We start from the raw sequence: 15,750 nt of genomic DNA, 5'->3' as shown, positions 1-15,750 counted from the left end.
CTTACTTCAGTTTTCCACAGATAGCCTATGGTTGGAAACATACTTTATTTTAGAGCCCCCTGAAAAATACAGGACTTCAGGAAAGGTTACAGTTAACAGGATATTTAACTTTGACATCTCTCTTCCAAGTCCTCTATTTTCTTTGCGAACCTACTGAAAAACTCATCAGTGTGGTTCCCCCCTTCTTCAAAGTACACATAACTGCAGGATTATTACATGTTTTGTAGAGGGCAGCCAGATCTTCCTGCATCGCAAAGTAGTTCTGAATTGCAAAAACACTGAAGAAAAATTAGATGTCTCAAGTCAGGCATATTCCCTTAAGTTTCTCTCAAATAGCTTCCTAAATCACTATTTCTCACAGGAATGAGAAAGAGCTAGCAGAAAGCCCCAGACAGAAAACAAACAAACAAACAATAACCCAAACACCAAATCTGGGGGTTTATGCAGTCAAAAGTTCCCAAAATTGTAAAGAAGATGCACTATGTAGTTCTGAATATTCAGAGCAACCCTAACTGCACTCTCAGCACAACTAAAGCATATCAACACCGCCAGTAACAGCATCAAGAAAATTCTTCACCTTTGGGAAGCTTTCAGATTATCACTGAATTCTTAAGACCTTCTGCAAATGAAGAAATCCCCTTCATACCATCAGTGTGGTTTTTCTAATACAAAAAGTCCAGGTATTTGGCTAAAACGTATCAAAATTAATGTGGCTGGTTTTGCCCCTTCCTATATAAAAGGACGAGGAGCAGCAGCACCCCAAACCGTGGGAATCACAAGAAATTTTGCAGCAGCAAAATGACTGGTCATGACAATTACAGCCCCACTACTTTAGCCCACACAGCACATGAAGCATTAGGGACTCACTCTTTGCTCGATTATCAAAACTAGAAAATAAAACCATTTGGTGGATTAGCAATTTCCTATTCAGATGATTTTAAGGAGTAGGTGGATATGCGCACCTTCCTAGGCAGGTGGTCATGTATTCTTGACATTTGTAATCACAAAAATTAACCATCAATACCACATCAGCAATCTGAATGCAGCAATCAGTTGCATGCTGTGCAATGTGACAACCATACACAGAAAAAAGCTGAAGGGTGCACTTGGGCTCCTGACCAGTAAAGGGTGAACAGGAAAGTCCCTTTTCTGCTCCTTCTCTGAAGTGCATCTCTTGTAGTACAGATTCTTTCCTATTTCCATGAATAGGAAAGAGAAACGTATACCAAAAAAGCTGTGCTTCCTCTACCAAAACAACTCATTCCCACTCAAGGGAAAAAAAAAAAAACAAACATTTTTTTGTTGCTAGTGCAAAAAGCCAAAACTTCAGCATTCAAACATATGGATAAGGATGCAGATACAAACCAAGGCAAATGCAACAGCGGTAGTTAGAACCTAAGCAGTTATGAAATGTAATTAAACAAGTACAGGCTTTCTCAATTAGGCTGCTGTTTCATTCCTTCCTGCCATTCACAACTAAAGTGGTAAGGCAATGACAAATTCAACAGCTACGACTCTTAAGTTGTTAATTCAATCTCGTTTCAGGATATTTATATATATGACCATAACAGTACTGAAATCAAAAGCAACAGTCCCAGCTGAGTATACAGGATCTGTCTTTCAATTATTTTGTTGCAGCTTTTGCATTGAAGAAAGGTTAGTGATCTAAACCTTGCCTCTAAATTGCTCGTGTGTATTTAATGTTTTTTTCAGATCAATTTAGTGTAGATCTACATTTTTCCAGTCTTAAAGACCAAAGCACTCAAAGACAAGAGAGATTAAGTGTGCTACCAACTTTTAACCTTGGAAAGCTTCTGATGTTAAGAGAGGTTTTCTTCTAAATCTCATACATCTCATCATAACAAGCGTTAAAACTTGTGTTGTTACAAAGGTCAGATCAGAGTTTTTCATTACCTATAATATCCCAACTTTTTACAAAAGATGAGCAGCGTTTTTAGCATTTTCCAGCTAAACACTAATTCCTGTGTTTTAGTGGACTTATTTTAAACTACACTCTCGAAGTACAGCTCCTGTGCTCCTTCCAGTGTTCCAAATGTAAGTAATCCAGGCTCCCAACTCAAAGACTATGCAAAAGTTGTAACTCTCCCATATGTATCATCTAACACACTGCTATTTCAGCTGTTAAGACACCAAAATTATTTTTATCTACCTAAAGTTCATGCAAAAGAATTAAGTTTCAGAGACCATATTGAGAAGATGATCTCTTCAACTTGATCACATGTTTACTACATAATTGCCCCATTTCTCTTCTTCTTTGAATGCTGTATGACACAGTGAAAGAACCCTTTTTCTTTTTTTATTTTTTCCAAGGTCTAATTTAGATCGTCACACAAAGGCTGCATCTTGGAAGTGCAAGCACCGTGGAAGTGCAAGCTTCTTGAGAGTGCAAGGGGATTTATTCCTTTTCTTGGAAGGGATAAATTATGATCTAATTAAAAGCCAAAACATTAAAAAGCATTCTGAGCAGGCTCTCTAAGTTATCTTTATAGCCTTTATGTTCCAGATACTTGTTAAACAAGCTGTTACTGTTCTACAAATATTTGTCTCAGCTAATTGGGATACATAAATAAAATCTTCCTTTTTACAACTTTGATTTGAACACAAGAGCTTTCCTTCACATTTGACAAGCACTGGGTGTGTCATAATAATTCTTCTATCAGCTCTACTGCTCTCCTGTCGCCTTCATTTTTGTACTTTCAAAAAAAATCATTTTCCTATAATCATTCCAAATGTCTACCTTAAAGTATGACAATTGCGATGGATTCTATTTTATTTGGGTTTTACCTTTAATAAAATTTTGTAATTGAATTTTACTGAAAAAGTGAAGTTTTCCAGATGCTCGGCAAAATTCATATTTAGAAAAAAAGTCATGCACTTAACATGTAGGCAACCCATGAATCATTGTTATATCACCACTTCAAAACTTCAGCATAAAGACCAGAACCAAAAAGTCACCCTGCTACCCTTAATACATTTGTTATACATAGCAAGTTGTAACAACTGTTAACACCTACCTAAATTTCTAATTCTTGAACTTGGAGATGGTTTGTAGGTGTGAAGATAGTAAGAGGACTACAGAACAGAATCTTTTTCTGGAAAAAAGCCTTTGCCAGTTCTATCTTTATTATTATTTTTTTCCTCCTCCCTAACTGGAAAAGTAGGTTTGTAAAAATGTAAACTTGAACTTACGACCTACCTTCAAATTTCACTGTCAGTCATGTTCTGAATTTACGAGTAAACGCTAGATGAAGTAATAAGCATTATTTTCCAACAAGTTTATTTTAAAAACTGCATATGTTTACCAAGCTATGCCAGATACCATCTTTGATCAGTATGATTATTTGTTTTTTTAAGGCATTCTTTCACAGAATATGTAAAAATTATACCTGTGTTGAACATTTCCAGCATGAATGGCTTCTGGCGGAACTCTCCATGGGCAGCTTACTCTTCCTCCAGGAAGACGTTTGAAATCAAACTGGCAGCAGAGTTTCGGATCTGGACCACAAGTATGAGGAACATCATAACTATAGAAAGGCATCATATGACAAAGGATATCTGTACTTGATCCTAAATCTGAAATTAAATACAAAGAACACACCTTTAAAATAAACCCTCTCAGATTTGCCAGAACTTAATCAGTTCCATCTTAATCAGTTCTTAATCCGTTCTTAATCAGTTCTTAATCCAAGAATTGTATCAAAAAAGCAAAGACAATTCCTTGCTTTGAATATCCATAGCTGGAGTCTACCTTTGTATGTACCTTACATATAGAGAAGCTAAAACACACAGATACAACCAAGATTGTAATGTTCTGATCAAGCACTAGCTGGTTGTGGAAGATAGGAACAAAATGTTACTTGGTTTGGCTTGGTTTTGTTTTTTATTACTTAGATAACCCTCATTATTTCCAGAATTTTAGAGCTGAACAAAACTCGGGGTGAATCAAAACCAATTTAAAAAAAAAAAAAAGACAACAAACAAATAAAAAACAAAGCCTAAATCGAAAACAAATCAACCTGCTGTCATTACCACATTAGCACATTTCAATTGGTTTGGTTCAGCAATGTCTTAATTTCTTGAGCACATAACTTTTAAAGCATGATTCTATGTTCTTGTAGGCAAGATTGTGTGTGCTTGCACACAGAATTACATAGAGTTCTATACACTTCTGAGACCATCTTTGCAATCCTAACTTTTCCATCCAGTCAGAGCATTCCATAAAGTTTAACCCACCAGAAGTAGAGCTCTACACATATTTTGTCAAGTCTCAAAAGGTCTTTCAAGATTTAACTTTAAAGAGAACCTTAAGTTCTCATAGAACTTAAGAGAACCTGAAGTTCACTCATTGGTGAAACCCCTAAATGCTGATTACCTATTTTCAGCATAAATAACTTAAATTTTATGCTGAAAAAATTGATGAATGTTGTAGGATGTGCCACGGAACCTGGCTCCTAAGTATGCCAACATATGAAAATACTCCCCAAAACCTTAACAGCATAAGTCTTTACAGTTCCAATACAAGGTTTGTTTTAAAACTCCTATTTTACTACTACTTATTACTGCAAAGGTAAAATTCCATAAATACACGCATTTACTTTTCAACTACAGGAGTCTATCTCAGGTACTATGTTTGCATATTATGCCAGACACATATGCAGTAATCTCTGATCCATTTTGAAAAGCCTTCTTGTGAAGCATAAGCACAGGACCATATCACATGTCCACAAAAACCTACTGTCAATAATGGAAGTTATTCATCACACCAGCTGAGGAAAACTGGCTGCTTAAATGTTGTTTTTTAATTAGTAAGAACACAGATTTCTTGATCTTCACTTTTTTTTTTTCCCCTCTCTCCAACAGAAATGTCCCTTCTCCTCCACTTTACTTCCACATAATAGGAGGATTAAAACAAAGAAGTAAGAAAAGGCACAAGAATATCCCACCTCATTCACTTTTTCCTATATACTTGCAAAAAATGTGGGAGAAGAAAGTTAAAGAGAAAAGCACAAATGAAAGTGAAGAAACAGGAAGATCGGAGGAATAATGGCAATAATACAGATTTTATATTTAACCTCATTCCTAACTTCCACATTCCCTGCTATCAAAAAAAAAAAAAATTCCCCAGAAATTAACCTACCGGACTTTTTTTACCAGAAGTGCAATTTGAAATTTTTCAAGTCTAGACTAACTTCTCTAAATAACCTGTTCTGTAAAGATTTCAAAGATTTCCATATATTTATTCAAGTTCTCTCTGTATTTTACCTGTGTAAAATAGCAAAATAAATTGATATGAAGGACAAACACACACCCCAGTTCTGTCTCCAAAAAAATTCTAGTGTCTTCTGTGTTGCAAAATATTTTTTAACTGAGTAATGAACTCTCTGTATAAGCATATTGGAAAATCCTGTGCGTTTCAGAAGGTAAGCCATTGTTGGTGAATGCCCAAAAGGATCAATTGCCCAACCAGACTTTGGTTTTACTCCTGTTGACAAAAGAAAAAAGTAAAAAGGGAATAAAGTTTTGGTTTTCACTCAAAGAAAGCTGTATCAAGAGCAGTAAAAATAAAATTTCCAAGAAGATAAATCAAAATATACAGGTAAGTATTGCCTCCTGCAGAACACACCCTTGTAGTCAAAAAACTTGTAATCAACAAGCTAGAAGTAAACAGACGAACAATTAGTATCAAGAAAAGTCTTCAAGGAAAGGCATTCTGTCTAACTACATAAAAAACCTGAGATTAGCACTCTGCATTGTTACAAAATTTCAGCTGTGTCTCAAACATTTTTACATGGAATAGTAATGAAACATCTGATTTTTTTACTTTCAGTAATTTACACATTACAGTTGGGAAAGAAAGTTGAAAGAAAATGAATGCACGGAGATGGATTGATGATGTTGAATTTTCACTGTAATTTAAATAATGTTAACCTTTGTCAGCTTTAGAACTAACTCTTCTTATCTATTTGGTTGACAATCATTAGAATTATGTTGACTAATACAGTATTTTCACTGAACATCATACCACTGAACATCATACTACCAAATAAAGACGATCAACTCATGAGAACTATGTTGAAGAATCAGTTAAACGAGACACACTTTTACTGTCCTACAAAAAACAACAAAACAAACAAACAAACAAAACCCCCAAACCATCCAAAACCCAGCAGTGAATGCATTACCCTTTTATTAGGCCTTCCCTTCCCCCATTTCTTAATTATGACAATCTGTGCTTACGGGAATTGCAACTTATGGAAAACCTAACAGAACAGCTTTTCAAAATAATCTGACATAACTAGATGAAGTGACATTAACTTATTATTAAAATCACTACAAATATTTTCTATGTAAATGGATTATCTCTACAAACAACCAAACAAAAAAACACCCTCCCAAAGCTACCAAAACAGTTCAGCCAATGTTCCAAATTTTCTAATTGACCTCCTGTACTAACACAGTTAAATTCTACATCAAGTTACATACCGAGGTTCTTCTCTAGCCATTGATGTCCTTCTATCAGCTGGTCAATTAAAGCAAAATAATGAGGAGAGGCTTCATCAGGCATGACCCATCCTCCTGTTACTATTTCAAATTGTCCATCTTTTAGTAACCTAAAAAATACGTAAGCTGTGTTCAGAATCTTGCATATGAAAAATACTCCTAAAAATCAATTTCTGAATACCCAATAGGCATTTTCAGAGACACAGTGCCAAAATCTCAATCACTTGTGCTACTTTCATCACTGGACTACATTTCTTTAATCAAACAGGGAAAGACTGAAGAGATGAACAGTGAGATTATACAGTTGCCTCTATGCAACGCAACTACGATCTCTACTGAATGTGCCATAATATTTGTTTTTTTTCTTTAAATCAGAAAGAAAGCTATTTCCTGCACAGATTACAAAAGTGAGTGTATGTGCCACAGTACTGAAGGCCAGCTGAGCAAGGTGACTAGACACTGCACGCTTCAAGCACTACTATTATCTCCCGTCTCTGATCTACAATTTTTATTGTTTTAGTGAGCCGGCAGAGCTTTGAAGTTTATTGTATCTATAAAGCCTTTGTAGCATCTCACTCATTAAAATGCCTTCTTGAAAAAGACAACAGGATAATCCAGGCTCTCTAGTAAGATGCTAGTGAACATAATGACACCATCAGGTGGTCCCTACAGTTAAATATGTAATTCCAACACTTATACATTAGCATACAAATGTTTAATGAATTCAAGAAAGAAATACAGTAAACTTATCAAAGTTTAGTCACATTACAGTTAATACCCATGAGAGTAATGAACAACACACAGCAAAAATAATCTCTAGTGCAGCTTCACTCAAGTCTTACAGCTGTATAACCACTGCCTGATTCCTCTGACGAAAGCATGCAGTTTCCTAGCGACTATCATTTACTGTTTGTTGTGTTCCAAGAGATCCTTTTAGTCTCAAAAAACAACAGCTGTACTACAACACTCATGCATTGTACATACATTTTTAAACAGATAGTTTTCTATGCCATACCTAAGATTTCCAGCATTACCTAGCCTTTGCAGCCATTACATTCTCACAGCCTGAATGTATACTACAACCTATGCATCTTAAAGAGGAGCACAAAAAGAAAAGCATCACAACCATAGACGTACCACCACCCCCCAGAAATAAAAAAAAAATCCCCCAGCTTTTTGAAAACCTCTAACTGGATCCTTCAAGTTTAACCAACCAGAACACTTTCTTGTCTCAATGTCTAAGCAAGACTTTTACTTCTGTATTATATTTTCACTTGTGATTTTAGACAGAACTAAGAGCAAGGGTGTAGAATAAGTACTGGTTCACAATTTAAGCAACGGCAAGCTTATAAAAAATACACATATTTAAAAACAAAAATTTTGTAATTGTGTTACAACTGAAGAAAAAAAAAAGTCAAATATTTAATATGAAAGACTATTTTACTCCATTACCAACACTTGAACATGAGTTCAAATGAAGTTTATAATCACAACTCCATTACAATTTGAATGACATCTTCACAGTTGTACATGGAAACTCTTTAGTAATTTTTTTTTTCCAGCAACTCAGGAATTTGGCTTCACTTCTCTAAATGGAATTTCATTTTGTAACTGGAAAAAAGTGAACCCAAAAAATCAGAATTTGACTAGTGAATTGTCCTAGCAATTCTGCATCGCAACAAGCGAAACCTCTGTAGTGTCTCAGAACATGCCACATTGAAGATAATAAATAGTTCAGTATTCAAACCTTTTAACGGCATCCCTTTTTTGGCTATCTATTCCTTCCCACCATTTTGAAAAGTAAGAAATCTCAGACCACATAAATTTCCTTCGGTTGTCTTCTTGCAGTTTTATAACCATATTATTTAAGATATGCTGGGTCTGATCTCTGAAGTAATCATCAAAAGTCTTCAGCCAACCTAAGAAAAAGAAAGTAAGAAATTAAAGTATCTTTCAACAGTCTTAGCCTGTCTTCTTCCTACTCCCTAGATAAAGTTAAGTGACACATTTATCAAAAAAATTAACTTCACATTCTGTGGACAGTTCAAAGTGCTAAACTCTCAAGGAGTTTCTTTTTACAAAGTTTAGATGTTCTATTTCCTAAATGTATGATTCTATGGATTCTCAGGCATTCTACTTGGATCAACAGAATACAGAGATTTTAAAAATTGCTCGGTTTTTTTTTTTTTTGGTCGTTGTTTCTTTTTGGTTTTTTGTTGTTTTTTTAATTTAAGCTCAAGTAGTTGAAAAAAATGTATGTATCTGCAAATTCATCTTCCATGGTAACTTCCACTAGATTTCACCATCTCTCACATCAGGAACAACGGGCAGTCTTCCCATCCCAAGCCCTATTCCCAACACACACAAACACAGAGCACCCTCTAAACCTTCCCTCAATGTCTTACCTTTTTTCAAGTCTTAAAGCACCCCACCACCCTACTGTTTGAAACTTTTAAAGGTAAAGTTATCAGATGTCATTCAACTTATTTAACTTTTCTGCTTCAGCTTTGTACAAACCTGTTCTTACATTTTTTGGTGGGTCAGACAACAATCTACACAATACGTGCTCCAAACATGTCAAGAAAAGTAGTAAGTCACCTGAAAGCCATATACAGATCTGGCCAACAGAAAACAAAGCTGAAACTCCATGGTGTATTAACAGCATCAAACTTCTATGCTTCAGTTTTCTTTACCTTAGCACTGCAATTAACTTTATGGTGCTATACAGATTTCCTCCAAGAAATGGAGACCGTCTTAAATAATTAAAAGGGGTTGAGTGCTACTACAGTAAAGTTACCAGTGTTACAAATAATTGATGAAATGTTAAAAGTAGTACATAGACCTGACATACACGCACATGTACTTCCACTGTTATTTTTACTTAGGTAGAAACCTGGGGGTGGACAACCAGTGGTGGGGAGGGAAGATCTACTTTAGTCTATTTCAATTCCACTCAAGTGCAGGTTGTACTAGGTCTTTAATGACCACATTCAGCAATAAAATACTCTGATCTGGTACACACACACATATATTACAAAGCTCACAAGTCTCAATTCTTAAATAATGAGAAGGCATTACCAAAATCATCACTGCCAACAGAGTAATACATGCTAGAAGTGTCTTTCGACCCCTGGCGTCATATATAAATATCATCTTTCAAGTCCAGTTGTGCTGATTGACAGCATCGTTGTCCCTGAGCCCAGTTCTCCCCTCTGGAGTTCAGCTGCCTAATCCACTCCAGGCAGTTACGTGAAACTGCATATGAAAGGAAACGTAAGAGCTTTGCCAGCACAGCAGTTACACCATTGCTCATTAATTTGCTCCAGAAAAAAATGCCATCTGCAGTGGCTATAACCTCACACAACACAGCTATGTGTAAATGGAACATCTTCCCACAGCTTGAGATTAATCTGCACTGGTGAGCATCCCCCCCCATCAGACATGTTATTGAAGTGCTCAAATCTTCAACAGCCAGCAACAAAACAACAATTATACCTGCGTTACTGATCAAAAGCGTGAAGGGGACCCATTCTCATACCTGATTTCCCAATAGCAGGCAAATATATTTCCTCTGGAAGGGTGAGGCATAGAGACCTTAAGTTTGTAGGTCCTGGTTAAATTCATATGGAAGCAGTTAACCCAGATTTAGCAGAATTTAACACCACAAAGTGTTTCGGAGCATCAGCACACACATCATCCCCCTAAACAGAACACGGAACTTTAGATCTCGTCCTTTCCTACAGCTACTGTTTCAAGGCAGTTTCTTTGCTTTTCAGCTATGGATTCTTACTAGTATAACTGGTTACATGAAAAGTTAAAGAGAGAGCAGCCTCAGATGAGACAAAAATAAAATGTAATGAGAATGTAAAGCTTCTGCAGCTAATATATCTTAACTGACCTCATATATTGGTAAATATTTTTCACATACATTGTTACACTAAAGGTTAACTATGCCTTAATCTTTTTTGCCAGAAGACATTTCCTTTTCACCATGTCCTTTAACCCTCTGCAGAAAAGAAATAATGTCACAATTAGGTACACAAGAAGCTTCAGATCTCTGTTACAGATAAATTTTCCTTCTTTCAAGTGCTTATTAACATGCAGTTTCATACTGCAGAAAAATCCAGAAATGCCATTACCAAAGCAGTATCAAGTCAGGAAATTTCTATGGTAACACTTTTTGTAACACCAACCAATAACCAGCCTCACACAAGCACCTTTGGAGATGGAACAGTTTACATTTACCAGGATTGTATCTCAGTTGAACTCTACTAGATAACAACTGAAGAGTCTGAACAAGCTTTAAGATAAGCAGATTGTACGCGTGAGGAGATGCAGATTTCTTGTGTTATTGCTGCTGGTGGAAGGACAGATCTAATTTTGTAGCAAAGACATGAAACACTTAGATATTAAGGAGGAAGACTTTAGGAACCAAAACTAGACAACAGTAAGAAATTCAACTGTTAAAGGTGAAGTAACACCACCATTAATACTTTGGGGAAGTTCTTGGAAATAACCTAAGCAGGAAAAAAGTTGCAATGGAAAGATGAGAGACAGCTCTTGCAACTTCAGATTTCTTCAAATATTATTACTGAAGGTGCAGCCACAGAGAGTTCTTCAAGCAAACTGGAAGAACAAGCACCTTACTATAGATTTAATGACTGAGTCCCTCAAGATAGATATCTGAGTACTAGTAAAAATCCACCTCTGAAGCTAAGTTCATTATGGCCCACAACCCCATGTTTGGAGAAGACCCAGAACAGTGCTGGAAAGTGCAAAATAGAATCAAGTGAACCAATAGATATCATTCAGATGTAAAATTAAGCAACTGACAGACACATTGCAAACACACTTCCTGGGCAAGTAGAATATTCCTACTGGAAAAGTACAGGAAATTCCACAATTAATAACACAAAGTTACATGGGAAAAGGTTGGTGAGGTTACCTGTTGTTGTAAAGCAGCATCTATGCTTCATTTGTCTTAGGAGTTTAGTAATTCTGGTGACTCAGAACTTTTTGTTGGACGGGGTGGTAGGGTGGCAGGGCTTGGCCATATGGGTTTTTTTCAGGGGTGAAAGGATTTTTTGGGGGTATGGTTTTTTTTTTTTTCATTTGGGGCTGCTATTTTTTGCTTCTTTTGTGATTGGGGGTGTTTGGGTATTTTATTTGTTTGTATGGGGGTTGTATTTGTTTAGGGAGTTTGCGGTGGGATTTTCGTTGTTTGGCTGCATTTTTTTAGGCATTGACCAAGAACTCAAAGTGATAGAAAAACGACATAGAGAGGATGTCAGTAGAAAGAAGGGAGAGAGGTAAACTCCATACCTCTTTCTAATAAGAACCAAGAGAATTATAAGTTCTGTACATTCTTTAAGATGGTTTCAGATTAATAAAATGACTGTACAGAGTACTTATTTCTAGGAAAGTTTTCAGAACAACCAGAGAGTAAATAAATGTACAGGTTTAAAGATGGTTCTAAAAAAAGGCAGATCAAAGTCTGTAGTCTGATTTTTTCCTCCAAGTATTATTACTATGTTCATATTTTGTTGCTTTAGCTGTCACAACTGGACAATACACTCAATTCACATTCCAAAGATCATTTTCTTCAAAGACTTTAGATAAACGGAATTAGTCACTTATGTTCAAACTACCGTATCTTATCTCACTCAGAGCCACAGTACTTCAAAGAACAAATTAAATTGTTAGTGAGATAAACAGCAGTAAAGTTTAAAGTCACTCAAACTGTGAATCTCCACAGTAACAAGCAGCTTCACTAGCTTCTCCTGGTCAGTGTACTATAAAGGAGTATACTATAGTAGCATGATTCACTGCTTTTTGGTATATTTTACAGTCATTTCAAAATGAAGTGACGCTTCTCCATTTTATTTATTACACAGTAAACTACCACTTGGAAGGAAAAAAGCAAATTATGTAAGCAAACCTAGGTTTCAGTTTAAATCCAGACTTCATGTTATCTTACTGTACGTTGGGGGCAGGGGCATGTACAAAACTGTAAAAAAACATTTCAGCCAAAACCCTCATATCTTCCAAAAAGCACATCTCTTTAGCACAGGCTGAGGGTTAAATATCAGTGACAGTCTAAAAAGTTAAAATATGAACAGACCATATTTAATGTAGCATGCTGGGTTACCAGCAGAATGAAAAATGAAAATCTGTACTAGCTTCCAATATCAATACTGAAGTTCTACTTCAGTTAATAAATAAGTACGTGTATAATTTTTATTATAGCAGTTGTCACTTCAAGTCAATGTCACTTTAATTATAACCTACTTAACTGCCTTGCTAGACCTAAAACTAACATATTACATAGCATACTTAGAAAAAAAACCAAATCTTAACAGAAATGACAACATATTTTTAATTCAAAAGCCTCCAGATATCCAAATCAGTACAGTTAAAATACTACCTGGGTCATTATGTGAGTGAGGCACAACAAAAACTTGAAGTGGTTCACTGTCCCATTCATTTTCACTGTATGTGATATCGAATCCTTGTTTCCACACACCACCATCTGGATTATCGAAAGGAAGAATGTCGTAGACATCCAACATCTAAGAAAAATTTAAAAAGAGTGAAAAGAATGTAAAACACAAATTCCCAAAAACAGTTCTGCTATTACAAACTAAAGCTGCTTTCACTAAAAATGGATCAGCTTGTTCATTGCACGGGGAAAAGTGTCAAATGAATAGAAAACTGTCGAATGAGAGCACATTTCAAATCACAACTATGAAACCCAAGACACAGCTGGCAGGAAAAGGAGCATTTGGCAGGCCCTGCTCTTAGGATACTAAATCGATTACATAAATGGTAGGAATAAAACCTTTAAGTCACAAAAATTATGACAGCTCACAATGGCACTGGGGCAGGAGGGTAGGGAGAGAATTATACAGAATAGCACAGTACACTAAATAAGGGAATGAGAATGAAGTGGAAACGCTAAGCAAGCAGTAAGAAGAGATAACAACATGAGAGATCTAGGCAAAAGTCAAATTCGCAAAAGGAAACTGAAAGAAATGTTCAGAACTACAGCCAATTAATATAACAAAGCTCCTTATATATTTACTGTTGAACCAGTACACTAATTATACAATGAGGACATATTTCACTTGTCAATGCAAGTAAGAAGGTCAGATGTAACTTTACAGTTGCTTTAACACATTCCTATGAAATTCAGATACCACCAGATAGCTGCAAAGACAATCTTCTCATGTGAGTTCAGATCAAAGTTTACATACCCACTTTTCTTTCTCTTTTTTCTTTTTTTTTTTTTTTCTCCTTTCTTTTAGCTCTTTTTTTGTAAAGATCTGGCCTGCTTCAGGAAAGAAGGCAAACGTTATGAACATGAACTATTATCTGGACAAGCCTTTTACTGGCATTACAGTTTGAAGAACTTAAACTAAACTCCAGTTTAGTTCTAAACCCATGTCAGAATACAACTGCACACCTGACAAACCTTCAACACACATTTCAACTTCACAGAAATAGCTTATAGGAGTCATTTCCTACATGAACACAAGAGTTAAAATCTTCTAGTGGTAAGCTGGCTTCTGTCTTGCTAGCAAACTTCAGAAAACATACAGACATCTGAAACAAATATATGACTCAAGAAGTAAAAGCCTTGTGATGGGTTGTCCTTGACTGGCTACAAAGCCCCCAGTCAGCTGCTCTCTCTTCCTCAACAGGACAGGGGGAAAAATAAGACTAAAAGCTCACGGATCAAGATAAAGAAAGGAAGATCACTTACCAAGTACCATCACAGGCAAAAAAGACCCAAATTTGGGAACACTAAATTATTGTCAATTAAACCAGAGTTGGATAGTGAGAAACAAAGACAAAACTAAAACACCTTTTCCTCACCCCTTTGCTAGGCCAGTTCAACTTCACTCCTTTGTTCCCAACTTTTCTATGTACCCCTACCCCAAATGGTGCATGGGTATAGGGGTTGTGGTCTGTCCATAACGGTTCTTCGTCCATCACTCCACTTACATCCACAAAAAGAAAAAAAATCCCACAGCAAAATCAAAATTACGTTAACACTGAAAAAGTGGAAATTCTACTAAACAATATAACTCCACCTCTTCTCCCTTCACCTCATTTCAACAACAAAAGAATCCCCACATTATTTAACTCTGACAATGTCCACTCCATGTTTTGCCCATTACCACTCTCAATTACTGTCCTGATCTCATTCCGCAAGCCCAACGTGAGATGCCATAAAGGACCACAGTGGGTTGACCCTGGCTGGGTTGGCATCTCACAACCAAGCAAGATCAACCCACAAGAGGCCTTCATCTTAAAAACAGAAAGAGCATTCAGTCATGTTATTTGGGAATGCAAGCCACTGTAACCCAGCCTCAGCTGGGCCTACAATGCCCATACAGTAGATACCTATGGCCTGTACAAGATCTTCTTATCGCAGCACTTCTTCATCACAATTGCTTCAATCTTTGGACAATAACACTGAATAGAAAATACAAATACTTGAAGATATACGCATTCAGTGTGCCTAGCTCAAAAGGGACCAAGCAAGAGTTACACTGAAATCAGCCTAATACCATATTTTCTTGCTTTTCTAACATTTTATTTTGAGGAACTGTATTTTTTCTGGAAAATGCAACCTTCTGAAGAAAATTAAGTACATACTCCGTAAATTTGGCAGCTACCAATGATTGACCTTAAGACTGATAAACTCTTTTGACATTTCAAACATTAAAACATCTGTTTCAGAAGCAACAATCCATAGAATTACCTATGAGTTTTTCTTATGGATGGAGCCTGAATTTCACAAGCAACTTTCTGCAGTCCACAAGATATTAATTTTTACAGTCCATAACATACAATTTTTTCCTCAAACATCTATTACTTTACAGTTATCTCAAACCATGCTTCCATGTTTATGAGCTCTAGAGCTGAAAACTGCAATTCAGGAAAAATCTTGGAATCTGAATCAAGAGTTGTCTGAAATAACTGGCTCAATGACCTAAGCCATCATCTAGAGAGGTTTTCTGCCTCCCAGGGGCCCGGATCCAGGATATTGTAAAGGAACTATCAAAGCCTGTCCAACTCACTGACTACTACCCCTTGTTGTACTTCCAGTGATGCTTCCAGGGGCAACCCAGACTGCATTGAAAGTGACTACAGAGCTCTGGGGACAGTGATCAAGGTCGTGGAAGCCTGCATGCTGTCCTCTTCAATCCCACCAGTGAGTGG

The 15,750-nt window shown here is 36.3% G+C and overlaps 1 protein-coding gene across 8 annotated transcripts in view; it reads right to left on the bottom strand.

Annotated features, from left to right (window-relative positions):
- The window catches only part of MAN2A1 (mannosidase alpha class 2A member 1), a 147,869-nt gene that overhangs the window by 112,889 nt on the left and 19,230 nt on the right, over positions 1-15,750 (bottom strand). For 7 of the 8 annotated variants that reach the window (XM_065661427.1, XM_065661429.1, XM_065661428.1 and 4 more), the window contains exons 3-7: positions 12,947-13,091; positions 8,270-8,441; positions 6,505-6,632; positions 5,330-5,503; positions 3,408-3,594 (exon numbers count right to left, since the gene is read on the bottom strand). In XM_065661427.1, coding sequence (XP_065517499.1) covers positions 3,408-3,594; positions 5,330-5,503; positions 6,505-6,632; positions 8,270-8,441; positions 12,947-13,091 — 806 coding nt within the window. The remainder of the gene's footprint in view (positions 1-3,407; positions 3,595-5,329; positions 5,504-6,504; positions 6,633-8,269; positions 8,442-12,946; positions 13,092-15,750) is intronic. The other variant, XM_065661432.1, reaches the window with a different exon arrangement.

The sequence above is a fragment of the Lathamus discolor genome, chromosome Z (genome assembly GCF_037157495.1).
Source record: "Lathamus discolor isolate bLatDis1 chromosome Z, bLatDis1.hap1, whole genome shotgun sequence".
Lineage (NCBI taxonomy): Eukaryota > Metazoa > Chordata > Aves > Psittaciformes > Psittacidae > Lathamus > Lathamus discolor.
This window is presented reverse-complemented; position numbering and strand designations above follow the sequence as displayed.